The sequence below is a fragment of the Aptenodytes patagonicus genome, chromosome 20 (assembly GCF_965638725.1).
Source record: "Aptenodytes patagonicus chromosome 20, bAptPat1.pri.cur, whole genome shotgun sequence".
NCBI classification, from domain to species: Eukaryota; Metazoa; Chordata; class Aves; order Sphenisciformes; family Spheniscidae; genus Aptenodytes; species Aptenodytes patagonicus.
The window spans coordinates 2083274-2105159 of NC_134968.1; the positions used below are offsets into that span (position 1 = coordinate 2083274).

The following is a 21886-nucleotide window of genomic DNA, read 5'->3' on the forward strand; positions in this document are numbered from 1 at the left end:
ATCTTATAGCAGGATAAGTCATTAGCGAGGCAGAGCAATAAAAAACAATTCCCTCGGAGTTGGCTCGTTAATGGTCTGCTGGAGGCCAAGGACGGAGCAGCCGCCACGCTCCCCCCCTCGCTGGGCAGCTCGGCTCCCCGCCGCCGCTGCAGCTGCAGGGCTCCGTGGGCACCCAGGTCCTGCGGCTGCACCCCCCCGCAAAGCCGGTGTGGCCGAAATGGCTGCAGGCAAGAAATGGCAGAGATCCCCCCCCCCCATAGCACTCGGAGTCCCCCCCCTCACACCGCAGGGTCTGTCGTTTCGAGCTCGCCAGCATCCTGCACTGGCCCGGGGTACGCGGGTGTCCCGTGCTCAGCAGCAGAGGGTCCCGTGCCCACGGAGGTGCCCTGCAGCGAGGGGCGCTGGGGTGGGGGGGCGTGCAGCTCTTGCCGTGGTGCCAGCGAGGGCTCTGCAGGGCCACTGGGTCCCTGCTCGGGCCGGGAGAGCCGTTCCCTGAGCACATTGCACTGAGCATCAGGCCAGAACCGTCCCTTCCGGGCTAAAAATCCATTAATTTCCATCTTGCCCTTTTTTTCCTTTTTTTTTTTTTTTTATGACTGATGCCATAATTAGCTCCATCGGATGAGCTTAATTACTTGAGGTCAGCTGCAACCCCGGGGCAGAGGCAGAAGGCAGGAGGGGTCTGGGCTCACCTGGAGCAGGGCAGCTCTCCCCACCACCCCGCTCCCGCAGCCATCCCGCAGGCTATAGGGACCGCGGTGCATTAGGGTGTTGTGCTATAGGGGCTGTAGGGACCGTGGTGCGTTAGGATGTTGTACTATAGGAGCTGTAGGGGCTGTGGTGAGTTGGGGTGTTGTGCTATAGGGGCTGTAGGGACCACGGTGTGTTAGGGTGCTGTGCTGTAGGGACCATGGTGCATTGGGGTGTTGTGCTATAGGGGCTGTAGGGACCGTGGTGCGTTAGGGTGTTGTGCTGTAGGGGCTGTAGGGACCGCGGTACATTGGGGTGTTGTGCTGTAGGGGCTGTAGGGACTGTGGTGCGTTGGGGTGTTGTGCTGTAGGGGCTGTAGGGACCGCGGTACATTGGGGTGTTGTGCTGTAGGGGCTGTAGGGACTGTGGTGCGTTGGGGTGTTGTGCTGTAGGGGCTGTAGGGACTGTGGTGCGTTGGGGTGTTGTGCTGTAGGGGCTGTAGGGACCAGGGTACATTGGGGTGTTGTGCTATAGGGGCTGTAGGGACCGCGGTACATTGGGGTGTTGTGTTATAGGGGCTGTAGGGACCGTGGTGCATTGGGGTGTTGTGCTACAGGGGCTGTAGGGACTGCGGTGCGTCGGGGTGATGCGCCGAGGCACGCACACCGCAACAGCCCTTAGCAACAAGGATGCTACCTGGCAACGCGGTCTCAGCCGTCCTGCCGTGCCACGGGGAGGGGGAGGCAGCGATCCCCCCCCTCAGCTAAATCAATTTTTTCTTATGATTATTTTCTCCAGACAAAACACATCCTGGGGAGGGGGTGTGTGAGCCAACGGCCTTTTGTCATCTGGTGTGACAGCTCGCCGGCTTTTAAAGTCCAGCCCAAATGTTGGCTCTGGCTGGGGGGTGTTTGGGTGGGGAGAGCGGAGAGGGATGGATGGAGACCGGGCAGGGTGAGACCCCGCTGGCACGGAGCAGGGGAAGGAGCAGAGAGGAGAGGGCTGCCAGGAGGGCAAAGCCAGGCTGAGGTGCAGCCCTGGCAGCACGGGTCGCATCCTGGCCACGTGCTGCCTGCCCCATCCCTGCGCTTCCCTGTGGCCAAGGATCGGTCCTGGGTCGGGAGCTGGGGGACAGCACCGCAAACCCAGAGCAAGACAGCCGGAGGTGGGAGATCACAAACCGTTTCCCCCCGTTTCCCGGGGCTGTTCAAGGGCAGGGAGCCCCCGAAACCAGCTGCTGCGCCCCAAAGACCTGCACGCCGTGAACATGGGGGAGAGGAGACCGGGTCTCTCCGTCGCCTCCTGCTCACTGCAGCTTCCTTACCCGCTGCAAAGCCCCCCATGGCCCCCCGTGGATGGTGCTGGTGGATGCGCTGGCCCAGGTTCGGTCCAGCCCCGCTTCCCTTTTTTGATGTAAGACTTTAAGCATCTGTGCTGCCAGCGTACTTTGTGCTAAAACAACAACAACAAAACTAAGCAGTCAATTTTCCAGCAATTAGCTACAGCGAGAACATTTCAAGTCCTAGAAAACCCCGCCCCGCAGGATTAATTAAATCTTCCAATTAATGTCTAATTTAAATGATGATGATGGCTGTTATAATTTCATATTGATTTTTCTTTTTGGTCTTAAAATAGAGCTGTTGTCCCTTCCATGCCGCCTTTTCCACACCCCAGGAGCTGTTTGTTCTCTCCGTTTGATTTGCCAACGTTAAACATGTGTCTGGAAAATCAAGCCTTGTATTTTGGGGTATTGACAGGCAGCGTTCGCTCCACTGCCAGGCGGGTACCTGCGGCAAGGGGACCCGGCTGTGTGTTTGGAGATGTTTGTGCAGAAAGCCCATGTCTGTAGCCTGAACTTTTACGCAGTGGATATACGCTTGGCCGTGTGAAATTGGACTCCTGGCATATTAAATTTTTACTGCTATAAACCCAAACCCATTACTTTCCCCCGGCTCAGGCAGCCATAAACCTTGCCGCTGCTTTGCTTCCAGAATAAGCTGGGCATTTATGTTTCCCGGGAGCTGGTTCATTGGCGTAATGGATGTGTAACCTCCTGTAATTGCTAAGGTTATTCCAGTGCTCGCATGCGAGCCCTGGCTCTGTCGCTAGCTAGCTAGCGCTGGTTTTATTTCGAGTAGGTTGCTGGTGGGGGAACTCAAATGCGCCTGGAACAGCACCGGGAGGCTTTGAAATAGAGTGCTGCGAGCCTGAAGCAGAAAACGTGAGCGAACAATTGCAGGAGACAAGGGGACAGTAAATGGTTGTACATGCTTAGAGCAGGAGATGGAGGAGGCCTCGAGCTGGCACCGCGTCTGGACCACGTCGATGTGCTGACTCAGCCGGGGAACCAGGACTGAGCATCCCTGGACGCAGCTCAGCCTCACCTGAGCCTCTCCATCCCGGCACCGGGCTCCGGAGGAAATGTGGGAGCAGCACACCGCTGCATCCAGGGGAGCAGACTGGGGCTGGGGTACCCAGCGCAGCTCTCCTCTGACCTCTCCCCTCTCCCCTTCCAGACGAGGAGCTCCCGGCACTCCCAGGGCTCCCAGCCCGGCTTGGCCGATCAAGCCAAACTCTCCTTCGCCTCGGCCGAATCCCTGGAAACCATGTCGGAAGCGGAGCTGCCCCTGGGGTTCAACAGGATGAACCGGTTCCGGCAGAGCTTGCCCTTGTCCCGGTCCACCAGCCAGACGAAGCTGCGATCGCCAGGTACCCTCGGGGCTCAGCATCCCCTGGGACCGGCAGCACGTACCTGCCTGGCCACCACCAAATATCTCTGCCCACCTCTGCAGGCAGACGCCGGCGTGTGCCGGGTGTGGGATTGGTTTGTATCTGCCCAAATAACCCCCAGGAGGAGTGGGGAGGCACTGCACGCTGTGTGGGGTGGTCGAGGGGGATGAGCTGCCTTTGGCCTTGCTGCTCCAGGGCGAGGTTGGGTGGCACAGAGGTCCCCGAGCCTTCGGTCGGGTGTGCACAGAGACCTCCTGCGCCCACCTGCTTGGTGGGCAAACCTGCCTCGGCACGTCTTCGGCGTAGCGTGGAGAAGGGCTGCGGGCACACCTCACCGCTTTCTGCTCCCTCTGCTTCCAGGGGTCCTTTTCCTGCAGTTTGGGGATGAGACGAGGCGCGTCCACATCACCCACGAGATCAGCAGCATGGACACCCTGCATGCCCTCATTGTCCACATGTTCCCCCAGAAGCTCACCATGGGGATGCTGAAGTCTCCCAACACTGCCATCCTCATCAAGGACGAGTCGCGCAATGTCTTCTACGAGCTGGAGGATGTCCGGTGAGGGTGGGGGGCTCAGAAATCCACCACAGACTGATTTTCCTTTCTTTAAGGGCATCACGAGCAAGGAAATCAGTGGGATGAAAGCAGAAGGGTGGGTGTGGGTGCAGTCCTGCGGCTGGGACTTGCTGGGGACTTGGTGGCTGCCTATCCGGGATGCTCACGGCTCTGCCTCTCCTTTCAGCGATATCCAGGACAGAAGTATCATTAAAATCTACCGGAAAGAGCCGCTCTATGCTTCGTTCCCAGCCTCGCACATCACCAACGGCGACCTGAGGGTAAGGGGGGACGGGGTGTCACAGGGAGAGCCTGTGGTGTGGGTGCACCCAACGGCTGGGACCAGTAAAGAGAGAAAGCGATGGAGACAGGGACTGGTAATTGCATGTGTTTGTGGAAGGAGTAATGACTGCGATTCATCTTGCCCAGTTCCAGCGTTGTTAAGTGTTACTTTAAGAGAATGGATGTTTGGGGCCTGACAGCAGGGTAATAAACATGATAATTAGGGGATTCATCAGAATAAATCATCCCGCTCCTGGACGGGAATGAGGGAGCTGCCGTTTGCCAAGGCCAGGTGAAGACGCAGGAGCTGCAGATCTTGGTCCTTGGAGGGGTGCAGCAAGGCAGGGTTCCAGCCAGGCAGAGCAAGGGCAGGGGGCCAGCCCGCAGGGACGCGGTGCTGACCCCCCCTGCCCCTTTCCGCAGAGGGAGATGGTGTACACCTCCAGAGAGTCATCTCCCACCCGCCGGCTGAACAACATGTCCCCGGCTTCCCACCTCACCTCCGGCTCCCCTCCGCCGGTGCTCCAGTCCTCCTCCCCGTCCCGCTCCCGCATGTCCTACAGCGGGGGCCGCCCGCCCTCCTACGCCGGCAGCCCCGTCCATCACAGCGAGCGTCTCTCCAACCTGCCGCCTGCACAGGGCGTCTCGCCCAGCCCCAGCGCCATCCTGGAGCGCCGGGACGTGAAGCCTGACGAGGACCTGGCCGGGAAGAACGTGGTGCTGGTGAAGAATGAGGGGCTGTATGCCGATCCCTACGGCATGGTGCACGAGGGCCGGCTCAGCATCACCTCCACCCAGTCCCTGGCTGGCATGGGAGACCCTTTCGGCTACTCGGGGGGGCTGTACAAGCGGGGCTCCGTTCGCTCCCTCAGCACCTACTCGGCGGCTGCCTTGCAGACGGAGCTGGAGGACAGCCTGTACAAGCCCAACGCACCCATTTACAGCGACACGTACGGACCCGGCTTGGGTTTCCGCATGCCCCCCTCCTCCCCGCAGAAGATGGCTGACGGCCGGCTGGTGGATGTGCAGCCGGGACAGAGCCCACACAGCCCCTACTCGGGACCCCCCAGCCGCTCCTCGCCCGTCCGTCAGTCCTTCCGCAAGGACTCCTGCTCCTCCGTCTTCATGGAGAGCCCCGTCAACAAGCCACGCAACCCCAGCTCCTCCGGCCCTCCGGAGCTGTTTCCCGGCCCCGGCGATCGCCCGCTCTCAGGGTTTGGCTCCCCTGGACCGGCCAAGGACACAGAAACAAGGTGAGAAGGGAAACCCCCCCTGCGGATATGAGCTTTGCTGCTCGGGTGGTTGTCCATCGGTGCAGCTGGGAAGGTAGAGGAAGAGTGGAGGAAGGCTTTGCCCCGTCATCACCGCAGCAGAGGTGCCGGGATGGGTAATGAAGCACCAAATTGTGCAGGGCTGAGGGGAGCGACTGGGGGTAGGTGGAGGCAAGAAGACAGAGGGAATGAAGGGGGTGGATGTAGCTGGTGACAGCAGCGCTGCCGCCTCCCCGACGTCCCTCCTGGGACTTGCAGGGACCCAGTGGGTGGGTGCAGGTGAGGCCAGGACAAGCCTGAGGGTGTCTGTGGTGCCGGAGCCAGCTCTTCACCTGGCCCCTCTCCTTTCCCCATGGCAGGGAGCGGATGGAGGCGATGGAGAAGCAGATCGCCAGCCTGACGGGACTGGTGCAGAGCGCGCTGCTCCGCGGCTCCGAGGCCGAGACCCCCAGGTAAGGAGTGGGAGGGCAGGCGTGGGACCCTGGGGTCTGCTGCGGGGAGGGGGATGCCTCCAGCTGGGCTGTTTGCTGCCAAGGCTGGGGGTTCCTGCCCCCCTCCTGGGGGATGCCAGCCCTCGCCGTGCGCCTGCGGCCCCCTGAGCCGATGAGGACAGAGGTGCCTGGTCCACGCTCACTCCCCTCCTCTCTTTTATTGCAGCGAGAAGACAGAAGCCACCAATGGTGGGACCCCCCCATCAGCATGTAAGTGACTGGAGAGCCAGCCCCTCACCCTGCAGCACCCCCTCCCTCTGCCCACAGCTGCTGGGAGTCCCAGGGTGGGTGCAGGAGCGGGGGACTCTGCAGCCCCCACCACATGCTGGCAACCAGTGGGACCCCCCGTCCCGCTAAGGGGCAGCTCCGGGGTGGCCTCTCCCTAGAGCCAGCGTGGGGGTAGCGGGTAGACCACCCAGAACTGCTGGATCAAAGCACAGGGTGGGGAAAGAGAGGTCTTTCCCGGGAAAGCAGAGCAGCGGAGTCTGCAACCTCCCCCGGGGTGCGGTATCTTCCCTCAGCAGCCTCTGCTTGCCCTCCCTGCAGCCACCAGCCGCAGCGGCATGGGGACGCCGGTGCCCGCGCCCCCGCCGCCCTCCGCCACCAGCACGCCGGCGGGGCAGCCCACTGCCATCACCCGCTTGCACATGCAGCTGCACCTCCACGACCTGCAGCAGAATGCCAGCGACCTCCGCAATCAGCTGCAGCAGCTCAAGAAGCTGCAGGTGGGTACCAGGGGGGGACCCCAACCCAGCCCAGCTCGTACTGGGATGGCTCCAGCCCCAGAGCGGGAAAATCGCCCTTTCTGGTGACTTTGCATGGGGCTGGGTGTGGGAGAGCGAGGGGATCCTTCTCCACACCGAGCTCAGAGCTGTCCCTACAAGTGGCCAGCCCTGCAGGCACACCAGTCCCCATCGGGGGGATCTTGCCCAGCCTGAATCCCCCCCTCCTCGTCCTCGCAGCTGCAAAACCAGGAGACGGTGAAGACGATGCTGCGGCGGACGGAGACGGAGATCAGCGTGCGGGTGACGGACACCATGCGCAAGCACGAGGACCCCCTGCAGCGCCAGCGCAGCTTGGTGGAAGAGGAGCGGCTCCGCTACCTCAACGAGGAGGAGCTGATCACCCAGCAGCTCAAGTGAGCCGGGGTTGGCTGCAAGGCTAGGCATGCAAGTGGGGAGGGGGTCCTTGCATGCTGACCTCCATGAGCCAGATCCTTCATGGGTGTAAATCAGCAGCTCTGCACGGTGCCAGGTCACATCCTTGACCGCATGTCTAGCATGGGGAGGGGTCCCCAGCCCCGTTGTGCTTTGCCCTCTGCTGCGCGGGGACCTGCCAGGCTGGCCACCCCTGGGGCTCTCCAGCATCCCGGAGCGGCAGTGACACCCCTGCCCTGCCTCTGTGCTCACAGTGACCTGGAGAAGTCAGTGGAGAAGATCCAGAAGGATTTGGCCCACAACCACCGGCTCATCCCTGTGCAGGAGCTGGAGGAGAAGGCGGTGGTGCTGAAGCAGCTGGGGGAGACGCTGACAGACCTCAAGGGTGAGGAGGTGGCCGTGTCTGGGGCTGGGTGGCAAGTGGAGCCTGCCTGCATCTCCCTGCTCCATCCTCACGCGTGGGATGCTCCAGGTTGCCCATTGCCTCTGGGTTTGCATGTTTGTAGCTGCCGGTGTGTTCACCTGCATCCCCAGGGCAGGTTCTTCTGGTGCCCATCGGTGTTGTGTGTGTCCTGCAGGCTTTGGGCTGCTGCGGGAGTGAGGGCTGCACCCCACGCTCCTGCTGCCTGTCCCTGTTTGCTCTGCTAGCTGTCCAAGTCAGTCCTGCAGACTCTGCCTGAGTCCCCCCGACAGCTCACGGTTTCTCGGAGCTGCTGCCTGCCCCTGTCCCGCGGGACCCTGCGCTTGCCAACCCCCCGTGCACCCTGCCCTTCATTTTGCTGCTCCTGCAGCCTCCCGTCCCCAGGCTGTCCCCATCCTGCCTTTCGCAAACAGACGCCCCGCACCTCGATTCAAAGTGGCAGAGCTCCTCCCTGCCAGAGCCAAGGCAGACAATAAACAATGATTTGGCAGCAGCCGCTGAGGTTGCAAGAAGGGGGACCGTGGGGGGCCGTGGGGTACAGGGCAGAGGTAGGAGCAGCTCTGCTTTCCTGCAGCCTTTCCGTAAAGTTGGGCTGATGCTGAGCAGCCGGGATGGTGAGCAGAGCACCGGGCAGGGAGCCAGGAGCAACCTGCTCCATGTCAGCCCCCACCACCAAGTCCTCAGGGTCCTGGCTACCAAGCCACCAGCTCCAGGGCAGTGTTTGGTGCCCATGGATGTGGAGGGGGCACCATCAGGGCTAAGACTGGTGCCTGCAGGTGGACGGAGGAGGGGTGATGGGCATGGGGAGCAGGAGAGACACCAGCCCAGACTCCCCAGGATTCATCCCGCTCTGTCTGGCAGGGTGCCCTTGCCATGGATATGATGGCCGTGGTGGTTTTGGTGGGTGTGGGGTGCCCTGGCACTGCCAGCCGGGCACCGGGAGGGGCTCCCCGGCACGGTGAGGCCCTGGTGACCCCCCGCTCTCCCATCCCAGCCCAGTTCCCCAGCCTGCAGAGCAAGATGCGGGTGGTGCTACGGGTGGAGGTGGAAGCCGTCAAGTTCCTCAAGGAGGAGCCGAACCGCCTCGATGGTCTGCTCAAGCGCTGCAAGACGGTAACGGACACCCTCGCCCAGATCCGCAGGTGAGCACCGAGCCCTGACCCCGGCCCCTTGAGCACCTTGGAGGACACAGCCAGTCCCTTCAGTTGTCCCTGTGCCCCCCACGTGTGTGCCGGTGTCCTCTCTGCGTTACGGCTGCAAATCCCAAGGGCTGTTGAAAAAAGGCTCATTCTTCTGCTAAGGAACTTAAAAATGCCCTTGGTCCTTTCCGGTGTGTATGTGGGAACCCCTCTTTCTAAACTGACTTTTCCTTATCACCTTGAAAAAAGCGTGGTCGTAGATCCAGATAGAAAGGCAACCCTTGGCGTGATCAGAAATCTCTTTCCTGAGGAGCAGAAAAACGTCTCATCTTCCAGATCTAATGATAGTGGCAGGCTGGGCCGTGCACCGTGCCTGAGCCCACCTGCCTCTTCCGATTATGAGACCTTTTGGGATGGCTTATAGCTCAGCCATGCTGCAGGAGGAGTGCTCCGGCACCGGGCTCGCCTCGGGCTCATTGCTAGCCTGGTTTTCTACGGAAATGAGCTTCTATGATCGTGCAGTGTCTGAATCTGCCTACCTGTCATTCCCTGGCCCTAATAACTCCTGAATCCAAAGCGCAATTTCAGCCAGATCTGACAGAGGGGCAGGATTCGGAGAGATCCAATTTCCTACAAGGTTCATGAAAATGGACAGCCAGGTAGAGGAGCTCGTTCGTGTGCTCCCCCGAGAGACGCTGTAGCATCAACTCCAACCCCTTCCTAGCCATCAGAGAACCTAAACCTTCAGCCGTCTAATGCAGAGTTGCAGGAGAGCAAGTTTTTTGTGGCGTGGCTTGGGGAGGGATGCAGTAACCCCCTGTGCCGTGCAGCCACCCAGCGCCTTCGCTCTGTCCCTGGCAGGCAAGTGGACGAGGGCGTGTGGACCTCCCCCAGCAACCTCAGCCAGTCCCCCAAGAAGGTGGCCCCTGAGACGGACTTCGGCAAAGGGCTGGATTTGGAGATGCCCACCAGCCCCCCAGTGAGCCTCCACCACCTGACGGCTGTCACCGAGACCCTGGGCATGCCCAGCTTCGGGCACAGCCCCCCCCAAACCCAGACCCACCCCTCCAAGAGCAATAACCCTTCCCGAGCTCCAGAGATGGTACCTGCCAAGACCCAGACGGGCCCAGAGACCCCCAGCAAGAAGAGTGCGGACAAAGCCGTATCTGTGGAGGTGAGAGCCTGGGGTGGGCTCCTCGGCTGGGGGGCTCTTCTAGCAGGTCTATCCCTACGTCTGCCAGCTGAAACTGGGAACAGGAACTGGGTCCATCCTCCTCCTTGCTGGGTTTGTAGCCGATGGGGTGTCTGGAGGTTGGGGAGCCCCAGGTGATGCTGGCAGCCTTGGGAGCACCCCCAACTGCACGTTGTGGGGGGGGGTGTGCAGCTTGGGGATGGGTGCAGCGCTGGCCCCCTCCACTCCTCCTGGGCATGGCAACAGGTTGGCGGGCAGCAGCAGGGCTGTGGGTCACGTCCTGCCTGCAAGGGCAGGAGAAGCTGCTGCGTGGGTGAGGGCTGCAGCGGGTTCTGCCTGCCGTCTGCAGGCTGCCGAGCGGGACTGGGAGGAGAAGCGGGCAGCGCTGACCCAGTACAGTGCCAAGGACATCAACCGCCTCCTGGAGGAGACGCAAGCCGAGCTGATGAAGGCCATCCCCGACCTGGAGTTCGCTGCCAAGCACAAGCAAGGCACAGGCAGCGGCAGCGCCGCCTCCACGCCCGAGCACAAGCCCTCCAAGCCGCAGCATGCACCGAAGTCGGGGGGCAAGGGGGACCCCAATGGCCGCAGGGGCTCAGGTACGGCATGGGGAAGGCGGGGGTCCACCTCCAGATCCCAGGGCTGGGGGGGCCTGATCCTGTGTGTGCCCTGGCCGTGCCGTCACCAGTGAGTCTCCCTGGGCTGAGCAATGCTGCCGTGAAGGGAGGTTTATGCCCGGGGAGGCAGCTGGAGAGCCTCGGGTGTTGTATTAGAGGGGCAGGGAAAGGTCTCGTGCCCTCACAGCATCGTTTGTGCCCAGACGAACTGACGGTGCCGCGGTATCGGACCGAGAAACCCTCCAAATCGCCGCCACCTCCTCCTCCGCGCCGGAGTTTCCCCTCGTCCCACGGGCTGACCACAACCCGCAGCGGCGAAGTCATCATCACCAGCAAGAAGGAGCCCGGTTTTATGAAGGTAGGGAGCGGGGCCATGGGATGGCTGCTGGGCTGGACTGAGTGGGTCACCGTTGGCAAGACCAGCCCCGGCTCCCAGTGCCCCCCCCCTCACCGCCCTGCTCCTCCTTTGCAGAAGGCCGAGTCGGAGGAGCTGGAGACCCAGAAGCCCCAGGTGAAGCTGAGACGGACGGTGTCGGAGGTGGTCAGGCCGGCGTCCACCCCTCCTATCATCGCCTCTGCCATCAAAGACGACGACGACGAGGACCGCATCATCGCGGAGCTGGAGGTGAGAGCGGGAGGGGCTGCGGGATGCCCCAGCTTACCCGCACAGGAGGCGATGCCCACCCTGCCCTGTCTGCTCATGCGTGGCTGCGCCCGGCTCCCGGCACCTGCGGGGGGAGCACCTTGGGATCGGGTCCGGGGAACGACATCCCAAGCATCAGTACAGCAGTGGGCTTGCCCTTCCTCACCTGTCTCCCAGCAGGAGCACGGTGCCATAGGGATGGGCAGCACGGAGCAGTTGTACCCTGCCGGACCCCTTGCCGGGTCCAGGTGCTGCGTGCCTGCTTCACCGTCTGTCTTCGGCGCTTCCACCCCGTCTTGGGCTTTAAGCCAAATTCATTTGTTTTTTAATGCTGCGCAGCTTCAGCTGGAGGTTTGTTGGGTTTTGTGCACCCTGCAGAGAACCCACCTGAGACGCCGTCCTGAGGCTCTGAACCCCTCCAAGCTGCCTGTGCCCCATGTCCTCGCCCGTTTGCTGTGGTCAAGGTGCCCAAGTGGGTCGTGGATGGTTTTTCCCACTGGTTTCCCCCCAGGAGGCAGGGGGACCAGAGATGCTGCTGGCAGCAGAGGGACGGGGATGCCTCCGCAGCTGATGAGAACAGCCAATGTTTCGCTTGCTGCCAACAGCTGCCGAGCCCCCAACCTGGTGTGACCATGGCAAGCATCCCTGCAGGCATGGGCTGTGTCGTCGTTACCCCCAAGCCTCCCTCCTCCAACCCCCCGTGTTTGACTCCCCAGGTGTTTCAGAGAAGCTCTGCCTCCCCTTTCCTTCCCAAGCTCCGTTACGATCCGCTCGCGGCTGCCGTCTGCCCCAGGCACGCAGACATGTGGCCCAACGGAGCCTCCGTTGCAGCTGAAGGATGGAAGGTAACAGCTCCCTCCGAGCGACGATCCCTTCTCCTGACTACGGGCTGCACTTTAACCACCTCCTTTCCCACCTCTTTTTAACTTGCTTCTGCTTCTTTCTCTGATTTAACAAACTAATGGCTTCTCTCCACTCCCTCACTCACCGCCACTGCGTGTACGGCACTGACACGGCACAGGACCAAGCACTAACCCATGCAACAGCAGCACGGGGCTGCTGAAGCTCCCATGAGGGCCAGATCCTGCAGCCACACGGATGGGAGGAAGGAAGGGGCCACTCCAGCACCGCACCGGGCAGGGCACGGGGAGGGCTCACTGCTCTTATGCCGCACTGGGTGCCTGGGGAGGGTGTCACTGGAAGGGGGCCATGGCGGGCGATGCATGTCGTGCCCTGTGCAGGGAGACCCTGCTCCACGTGCATGATGCAAGCAGAAGGGGAAGGGCTGGGGCGGAGGCCGGCGGCTGCTGGGACCCGCTTGGGCTTGGCCCCATCATCCCTCCTGGCTGCTGGGCTGCTGGGGCAGGCGCAGCCCAGCTCCCTCCCAGCCCTCCTGCCCTGGGCTCCAGGCTGGAGAGAGCAGGAGGAAAGGAAGGTGCCCGGAGAGTGGATGAGATGGAGCAGGGGATGCCTGGGGTGGGGAAGCAAAAGGGTAGAGAGCAGGACAGAGGGTGCCGCTGAGCCCCTCACCGGAAAGTGTCTAGCAGGGGGAGCACTACTTCATCCAAGGCAGGTCAGCTGCTGGTGGGGGTCTGGGTACATTGCAGGGGTCCCGCTGGGTCCCTCCCCTCTCCTGGGAGACCCAGCACCAGGGCTGAATCGAATATGGCTGCCCCAGAGCAGCATCTCCTGTCCCTGTGGGCAAGGTCCCCCCTCCCCAGAGCTCGGACGGGTCCAGCTCCGGACCCAGAGCTCCGTAGCCATCCCAGCACTCATGTCTCCCTCCCTCTCTGCCCCGGGTGTTACTCAGAGCCCCAGGGCTGGGGCCCAAGTGAGACACGCCATGCCAGGGCATGCGTCCCCGCTGCCCTTCCTGTGCCACCCAGCAGGGTGGTGTAACCACCGTATTGCCCTGCTCTGCCGTGAGGCCACGGTGCTGGTGCCGGCAGCACACGGAGCCCCTGCAGAGGCGGCAGCCCCCCTGGCCAGGGCAGGGCTCGGGCGCGGGGCAGAGGTCCTGTGGCTGCACCTGCAAGGGGGCACCTCTTCTGCCAGAGCATCTCTCCAGCTCGCCTGCCTTCTCTCGCCTCCACGGAGGGCGCAGCCGGCTCTACTCCCCCGGGCATTGCACGGCTCGTTGCATCTCCCTTGGGACAGGAACAGAGAGGTGGGGGAGGAAGGACAGTGACTTCTTGCTGCTCAGGGTTTTAAAGGTCTGGTGTCCCTTGGCAGCTCATTTGCGATGGTTCGTCCCCTGCCTTCAGCTCTGCTGGGAGCAGCGGTGTCCTGCGGGGCTGAGCAGCCCGCGAGGGCTAGGCTCTGCTCTTGCACCAGTGCCGTGCCAGTTTATACCAGCATGGGAGAAATGCGAGCCAGACGGTGGCAGTCGGGTTTCCAAAGGCATTCAGGAGGTGCAGCAACACCGACTCGTTTTTGCTAAAAACTCCGGGCAAGTTATTGCCAAAATCTCCCAGACCCAGGTTGCCTTAAGCACAGGAGAAAACCAGTCTCTGTGTTGTGGGTACCGATGGGACGTCAGGGCTGGGCAGGAGGGAGCCGAGCATCTCCCTTCCCGGCTGAACACCTCCCTGCAGCACTACGATGCCTGGAGGCACCAGCAATGGGGGACCCAGGTAGCGCGTGCGGACACGTAGTGTTCCCCGGCAGCTCCCCGCTCCCTCCCACCGCTCTCCCCTGGCTCTTAATATGTCTGAATTCTCTACCTAGGAGCCGTTGGCCCTGGCAGCCCCGGGGAGCAGGGCTTTCTCCCTCCCGCAGATTGTGCTCACCGAGTGGGTGTCTGAACCGCCGTCCCCTGAAGCCGAACCAGAGGTGTGGGCGGAAACGGGCTGCTCGGAGCACGGGGACCCAGCCGGCGGTGGAGGAGCCGGAGGGGAGCTTGCACCCAAGGGGGGAAGGAAATGCCGTGTGTCTCCTGGCATCTCCAAAAAGTCTCTGTCCACACCTGGGTACCCTCCAGCCTCAGCCCCGCAGCCCCCGAGCAGCCCATCTTGGGGCCGTGCCCATGCAGCAGCAGAGACTTGGAGGTTCCCTCTAGCAGCCAGCAAGGTCCCGTCTCTCTCAAAGCATAAAACGAGCTGTCCCGCGGGGGGAGAAGGAGGGGACGCTGCTCTGAACACTGCCGGCAGGCAAGAAGGCAGCAGCAAGACTTCTCACCGAGGTCTCTTGGCTGCACAGCCCCCTCATCCCCGGGGGGAAGCCACGGGTCCCGGCGCTGGAGAGGCAGCGCTCCCCTCCACCGGTGCAGGCAGCAGAGGGCCCATCACCGTCCCCCAGCTTCCCGGTGATGGGGACCCCCAAGGAGGAGCCAGGCAGAGTGTGCGGGAGGCATCGCTCCCTCCTGGAGACTCTGCTGGGGCTTGCAGACAAGTGCAGAGGGAGGACAACTCGCCAGCCCCAGCCTGCCCAGTGCCAAATCCTGGAGCTTTCCTGGGCAGGGATCCAGCCCCACGGGGAAGCGGACGGTCCCAGGCTGAGCGTCCCCAGGAGCAGGTCGTTGCTTTCTCAAGGCCGAGCCATTGCGCAGCATCGCCGGGCCGGGGTGGTGTGGCTCCGGCTGCTGGGGGCGAAGGCAGCGCGGAGGATGCTGGGGCAGGGGAGAAGGTGCCGGAGGGGCTCTGCAAAGGGCAGTTGTCCCCTTGCCGCTCCATGACTCCACGCAGCAAAGAGATTTATGAAGGCACATACCAGAGACTGGATAGCCTGGAAGAAACTATCCGTGAGCTGGAAATAACCATCAGTGAGATCAGCAGCCATCCCTCGGTTGAATTTGTATTCTCTAAAGATCTGCTAGGACAAGCAGGATCTAAGGATGCCAGTGAGGAGACCAAGGAAGGTCTGGGGGATCTCAAACACAGTAGCTGTGACAATGGGACTGCCCTGGACCTCAGTCAGGCCAAAGGTGATGCTCCTGAGAGTCCAGCTCCAAGCAAGACCAAGCCACCTCTGCTACCCAAGCCGCAGCTCCCCCTCGGCACTCCGCAGGTTTATTTTCTGTTATCCCTCTTGCTGTGCTGTGCCCTGGACTCACTCTGATGTCTCTCTTCCTCCACCTCTACCTGCTCCCTCTCTGTGACTCTACCTCCAGGCAGAGCCAAGGTGGAAAACAAATCTCCTTTTCTCCCTGTCACTTGAACGGGTTTGGGAGGTGCAGGCAAGGAGGAGTGAGACTGCAGGCAGCAAGAGTCAGCAGTGTAAAGGCAGGCGGTGCCAGGCAGTGCTGCCATCTGCCCCTCGCTGGTGCCGGTGCCACCGGGTGCCCATCCCTTGCTGTGCATAGCACCGGATTAGACCCTGGCTATCTGGTATCTTCTGCCCTGGCAGGTTTTGGGGCTGAGCACGCTGCTGGTGATGAGCACGGGGCTGGTGATGAGCATCCCACGGGGCCGGCAAGGGCTGGGTGCACTGGGTGACGAAGCAGCATCCCTCATTTTGCATAAGCGCTTTTCTAACAAACTGCAGTTTGAGCGTGGCAGCTGTTTCTCCTAATTAAATCACAGCACGGGCTCCCCGAAGCCATCCAAATTGGTTTCTGCTGGAATCCGCAGCAGCCGCTCAGCTGGCTGAATAGCTGGGAAAAGAGGGGGGAAAATGCCCTCAGCCTCTCCGACGTCAGCTTGCTCCTTTATTAACAGTCAACGCTGGGGAATAAATCTCCTTTTTCATTTGCAGCAATTATCTCAGCCCTGGTTCTCAGCGACGCCGCGGCCCCGCTGTGTTGCTCTCGCTGGGTGAATGGGCCGTCAAGTGGGTGTAGCTCCAATTTCTCCTGTTGTCAGCTCCCGCTGCACCGCCGGAGCCCGGCAAACTAGAAGCGGAGCTGCGGGATGGGTTTATGGTTGTGGCTGGCACGTGCGCAGGTACGCACAAAGCAAAGCTCAGCTCAGGGTTCGGCAGGAGAGGCTGCGCAGCCGGGGCTGGCTTAGTCGGTCCCGAAAGCAGAGCGGGAGAGGGCAGGTCTTGTGCCACCTTTCAAGGATGCTGCGAGTTGGTTGCGAAGGCTGAGCTCCGGTGCCTGCTTGTGCCGGGGATGCTGGGGCACTGGGGAAGGTGCGGTGTAGGCAGGAACTGGATTTCCTTGTGCTGTGGGGTACGGGAGTCCCCGTGTCCCATCCATGGGGCCACTGAGGATCACGGAGCAGGGCAGGCAGGACAGGCAGCACAGAGAGCCGTGCCTGCACTGATTTACTAACCTGGCCTCACTGCGATAACCTGTTGGCCCTCTCCCATCGGAGGTGCAATCTGGGTAGCAATTGCACGTCTCTGGGGCAGCATCGGCGCTGCCAGTTTTGCTGCCTGCAGCAGCGGGTCCAGACTTGGCATGGGGCAGGCAGGAGGCAGCAGTGATGGCAGGGAGAGGATCTGGGGTGTCCCAGGCAGTGGGGGGATGCGTGACGAGCCTGCGGCGTGTGGCATTGCCCGGGCTCCTCCGCAGGCACCACTTTAGCGACCTGCAGTGCCAGGGGACGTGCGTACAGGTACCGCTTCCCTCGCTGCTGCTCTTGCAAGTGTTTGTATCTCCATCTGTGCACAGCTAGTTAATAAAAACCCTCTGTATTCCCACTGCCGCCGTTTCCACCTGGAATCTGCTTCTGCCTGCCATCGCCTCTTTTCCTTTCTCTTGGCCATGCACCCCTGCCCCGGCAGGGATGCTCTCCCCCTGCCCTCAGTCTCCCGGTGTTTGCCGTGTCTGCCCCTAACTCCGTGTTTGCGTTGCAGCGGTGGCTGTCGGTAAGTCCTGGCTGGTTTCTGAGCTTGCCAAAGCGCTGCCCGGTGAGGGCTCCTTTGGCACGTGGAGCCGGTGACCTCGTCCTTGGGTTTGCCGCCATGGGCTGTCAGGGCAGGGATGGCACGATGGTGCCGCAGGGGCTCAGCACAGCTCCAGGCATCCGACGCCCAGTGCTGGCAGTGCCCAGCTGCCGACGGTGCCGATGTGGGCTTTCATCTGCCCAAGGTTTTAACCCCCTTCCCCAAATTCTCTGTCCCGACAGAGCGGTGGTGTTTCCATCCCAGCCATGAAGGTGGTGAACCCGGCGTCCCGGCTGAAGCAGAGCCAGCAGGGCAGCCCTGACAAAAGCAAGCACATAAAGCAGCGGATGGAGTACATGCGGATCCAGGGCCAGCAGCAGGTAGACTATCTCTAGCGCCGTCCCAGCCGGCTCTCCTGGCAGCAGGGTGAGCCGCGGGCTGCCCACAGCCCCGGCATCTCCCTCGCTGCCTCATATGGGGCGAGGGTGTGGATGGTGGGCAGGGGAGACCTTGCAGGTGCTGCTTTTGGGGACTGGGCTCTCTCGGTGTCTCCCTTTGCCTTGGCTGAGCCCGGTGGGGCTGGGAGCGCAGGGACCTGGCTGACGGGTGCAGGAAGGGCTCTCGCCCCCGTCCGTGCCTGGTGTGGTGGTTTCCAAGCTGGCTGCTGGGGACGGGGACACGACTTTGTGCTGAGAGTGGCAAACTCATGACAAGTGTGGTGTGAGGCTGAAGCCCGGAGTCATTCGTCCCCCAGCCCTGTGTGCCACCACTGCCCCGATGGACAGGACTGAGCCCCAGCGCTGGTCCCCTCGCCCTGAGGGACCCTGAGACCTCCTTGCAGAACATTTTGGCCACGGTGATGGGTGCTGTAGAGCCATGTGCTTGGCACAGGGGCTCCCAGGGGCTTCACTTACCCGGGCTGGGGCTGCCCAACTCATCCCGGGGGGGTTCGGAGAGCCAGGACCCTCCATGCATCGCGACGCCGTGTCCGCAGAAGCAGTTCGTCCTGAGAGGGGGGGTGTCGCGGACAGGGTGATGGTACCAGGGTACCTGGCAGCATGAGGAGAGGGTGGGGGGGGCCACAGCAGCTGGAAGAGGAGCGCTTTGGGATGGGATGGTGTGTGTCCCCCCTGGCCCAGCACCCATCCCTCTTCCATCCCCGGGGACCGCTCCTGCCGCGGGCGGCGGGGCTCACTCCCCTCTGTTCTTGCTGACACCCCAGTGCTGGCGGTGGTCTCCACCTTGCTCAGGCCACAGGCAAGGTAACCACAGCCAGTTCGCTGCCCTCCACCCCCCCTCGTCTCTCCTCTCCCCCCTCCCAGCCCTCCCCTCCTGCCTCCCCGCGGTGGGCAGCAGCACCACGAGCGGGTTCACCCCATCCTGTCCTCCCTGCTCTGTGTCTCAATCCCCTTCCCTGGGCCTGGTGTTAAGAAACCACCCAATAAACCTGATTTTGCTCATTCTGTTGGATCCATAAACCCTGTCGGACAAACCAGAGGTTTTTCCCAGCTCCCTGGAGCTGTAGCTGGGTTGGGGGTGATTTCATGCCATTTGGGCAAATGTCGCATGAGCAAAATGGGCACCTCGCTCCCCCTGCTCCGGCAAGAGGGCTCAGCCCCACCCTGTCCCCCCCTCAGCTGCTCCGGTGCCGGGTTGGAGCCGTGCAGGTGCTGTTTGTCGTGACCACAACCGAGATGGTCCGGGTTGGTGGTGGCACGTCCCCGGGCAGGGTCCGTCCTCGAGGTCAGGGTCTCCCTGCCAGCCCCCCCCCCCCCAGCATATACAGGTACACGTGGGCTTTCACACTCCCGCAGCATCAAGGAGAGACGGGGGGATTTCCCTCTGCCCCCCACTCCAGGGCTGCCCTGTGGGCTGGGGAGCAGGGAAACGCCAGCCGAAAGGGCTGTGCCGAGAGCCCCGAGGGGCCAGGAGATGCTTCCTGGCCCCAAGCACCCCAGGGAGGCCACCAAGTCCCCTTCCCCGGAGGCCACACACCAGCACAGTCCCGGCTGTCCAGTGTCACCGTGCTCCCCCTTGCCCCCACCTTGGGGCATCCTGTGGCAGCATCGGTCACCCGGCCCTTGGTACCCACCGGTGCCCTCGCTGGGGTGGCTGGACCAGGAGTTTTCCATGGCATTTTTGTCCTCGCTGCCCTCCCTGTGCAGGATTTGGCCGTGCCCCCGCCCAGCAGCCCACCCCGCTGTGGCAGGGGCGAGGGGGGGGCTGGAGGAGCCCTCTCCCCATTCCGGGAGGGTTTGCGAGCATCCTTCCTTCCCGGGGCCCCGGCTCCCTTTGGACCAGCTTTTGCATGAGTAGGGTTGGGTCATGTCACTGCTGGTGGTGATCACACGAGCGCGGTGGGTGCAGGGGGCCAGGGTGGGCACCGTCACCTCTCGGAGGAGCTGGGGCTGGCGTGGGGCTGCCGAGGCTCTGCCCTGCTCGGCTGAACAGCACCACCAGCCCCGGCGCCAGCCGGTGGAGCTGGGCTCTGCCGCGTGGCGTGCACGCCCGGTCTAACACTGCCCTTCTTGTCCCCCCCCCCCGCCTTTCTCCCCTCTCCCCTCCGCCCACCCGCCTCTGTGTGTGCCTGTCTGTCCACATGTCCGTCTGTCTCTCTCTCTCTCATCTCTCTCCTCCTCTCGGGGACGTCCCCTTCCCATCCAGTAACGCGTGGGACCAGCTCATCTCGTGCTCTGTTTGTGGTGGATCTTTTCCAGCTGCTTGACCTCAGGCCTAACTCAATGCTGCTTCTGAACAAACTCCTGTTTGGTTCTTGGTTGTTTTTTTTTTCCTTTCCTCCCCCCCCCCCCAACCTTTCTTTTGTCTTTTTTTTAAGAAACCGTTTGACTTTCCTCCCCTTTCTCCTCCTCCTCCTCCTCCTCCTCCTCCTTGAATCTTGCTTTTCTTTCTAGGCCGCTAGACCATCTAAAGAGGCTAGTGAGACTTCCCCCGCGGTCTCAGAAAAACCTGCATCTGGCAGAACATCCATCCCCGTATTGACTTCCTTTGGGGCAAGGAACTCCTCCATCTCATTCTGAGCATCCTTGCCAGCTCCACCCAACCGCTCTCCTGCTCCTGGGGCCGGGCTTCTCTCTTCCTTGGGCTCCTCCTCCCTGGGACTTGTCTTCTTGAGGCACCTGGAGGGATCGCCACCCGTCCCTCTCTTTCTGTTTTTTCAATGTCTTGCTCCAATGTGGCCGACCTCGTGTCTCGCCTCTGCTCCGCCACGGCCCGACTTGTGTCTCGCCTCTGCTCCGCCACGGCCCGACTTCTGTCTCCCATCTCGCTCCACAATGGCCAACCAGCCACTTTCTGTTTCTCTCTCTCTTTCTCCTCCCTTTTTCTTTTCTTTTTCCTTTTCATTTCGGTTCGTTTGGGTTGCTGTTGGTTTGGTTTTTCTCCCTCCCTCCCTCCCCCACCCCGCCGTTTTCTGTTTATTTAAGAGCTCTCAGAGCTTCACGCCACCAGTTTCACCAGCTTCAAGCAAGGAGGATGCCGGGCAGCGCCAGGCCCTGCTGCCCACGCGGGCAGCACCCATCCCACCACGGAAAGGTGGGAAACAGCGGCTGCCAAAGACGCCCCCGACACCTCCTGACCCAACCGCTCGCCCCCCACCGCTGCCGCCGAGCATCCCAGCATCTGCGATGTCGACCCGCCCGGAGGAGAAGATGCTCGGCGCTCCGGCCAGGTCTCGGCGGTGGGTGGCGGGCAGCACCGCGGCCGGGCTGCATCCTTCGCTGGCCGAGGGGTCGGTGCCATCCCAAGGGGGTGTCACTGCCACCGGCCGCCCGCCAGCCGCCAGCCCCGGCTCTCCCCAGGGCCGGGGGCCGGTGCGAGGGCTAGGGAGGAGGGAGCCGGGAGAGGTGCCGCGGAGCGCCCGGGCGTGCCGGAGGGGCCGAAGGCTGAGGATGTAAAATGGGGGGGGGGGGGCGGAAACGGGTCGTGTCGGGCTGCCCGTTGCCCTCGGGTCGGAACGTAGCACTTTAAATGGTCGCCTGGGTGGGCAGGCACGGTGGCCGGGGCAGAGGGATGCTGTGATGCTTGGGGGGGGGGGGGGGGGGGCTCCGTCCGCACGGGGACACCCTGCTAGACCTCCATCCCCTTCCCGAGTGCCGAATGCCCTTGGGGACAAGCAGGCAGGACAGGTTCCCGGAGCCCCCTGCTCCGGCAGAGGTGCCGGATGGGGACCCCACGCCGCAGCCGGTGACGCCGCGGTCCTTCCCCAGGGGAGCAGCCCCAGCCCTGCCAAGCCTGGGGGACCCAGGGGGGGGGGGTCCCCAGGGTGCGTGGCCAGGCGATGCCTGCCCGTGTCCACCGCCCATCAGCACAGCCGAGCCAGGCGTGCACCGGGTGTGCACAGGGTGTGCGTGTGCATGTGTGTGCGTGTGCGTTGCGTGCGCCTGTACCCACCGCTGCCGTGAGCGCAGCCCAGCCGCAGTGCAACACGAGATCGAATCACTCCTTTCGTTGGCTAGTTCTCCTTGGGTTGGTTTTTTTTTTTAACTATTATTTTTCTTCTTCCCCCCCCCTCTCTTTTTTTGTATATCAATCATTTTTGTACAGAAGAACGAGCCTTTTTTTGAATAACAAAGAGGAAAAAAAAAAACCAAACAAAAAAAAATCATGATGCAATTTCTTTGGATTGCAAAAAGCAACTCTTTACATTTAAGTGAAGTGTCTTAACATTTTATATTGTTTTAAAAAATATATTTACATATTATATATATATATAATATACGTAATATAAATATATATATAAATATTTAAAAAGAAAAGAAAAGAAATAAATCTCTTCACGTCTGGTATATTAGGGGGTGGATTTTCTTCCCTGGTTAGACTATAGCTCCTTGTGATTTTGAGAGGGTCGGTTCCTAGCAGCTTGTTAGCCCTCATGCTGAGTTCGCATCCTCCGTCCAGCACCTTCCTTG

General features: G+C 61.9%; 1 protein-coding gene across 1 annotated transcript in view; it reads left to right on the plus strand.

Annotated features, from left to right (window-relative positions):
• SRCIN1 (SRC kinase signaling inhibitor 1) overlaps positions 1–20853 on the plus strand; it is a 58365-nt gene extending 37512 nt beyond the window's left edge. The window contains exons 5-20 of the mRNA XM_076356474.1: positions 3207–3399; positions 3781–3979; positions 4164–4257; positions 4682–5511; positions 5889–5981; positions 6187–6230; positions 6567–6745; positions 6983–7158; positions 7432–7562; positions 8593–8740; positions 9599–9911; positions 10279–10528; positions 10750–10904; positions 11019–11171; positions 17201–17338; positions 19871–20853. Coding sequence (XP_076212589.1) covers positions 3207–3399; positions 3781–3979; positions 4164–4257; positions 4682–5511; positions 5889–5981; positions 6187–6230; positions 6567–6745; positions 6983–7158; positions 7432–7562; positions 8593–8740; positions 9599–9911; positions 10279–10528; positions 10750–10904; positions 11019–11171; positions 17201–17338; positions 19871–19996 — 3222 coding nt within the window. The 3' untranslated portion in view covers positions 19997–20853. The remainder of the gene's footprint in view (positions 1–3206; positions 3400–3780; positions 3980–4163; positions 4258–4681; positions 5512–5888; positions 5982–6186; positions 6231–6566; positions 6746–6982; positions 7159–7431; positions 7563–8592; positions 8741–9598; positions 9912–10278; positions 10529–10749; positions 10905–11018; positions 11172–17200; positions 17339–19870) is intronic.
• Positions 20854–21886: the final 1033 nt, after the last annotated feature.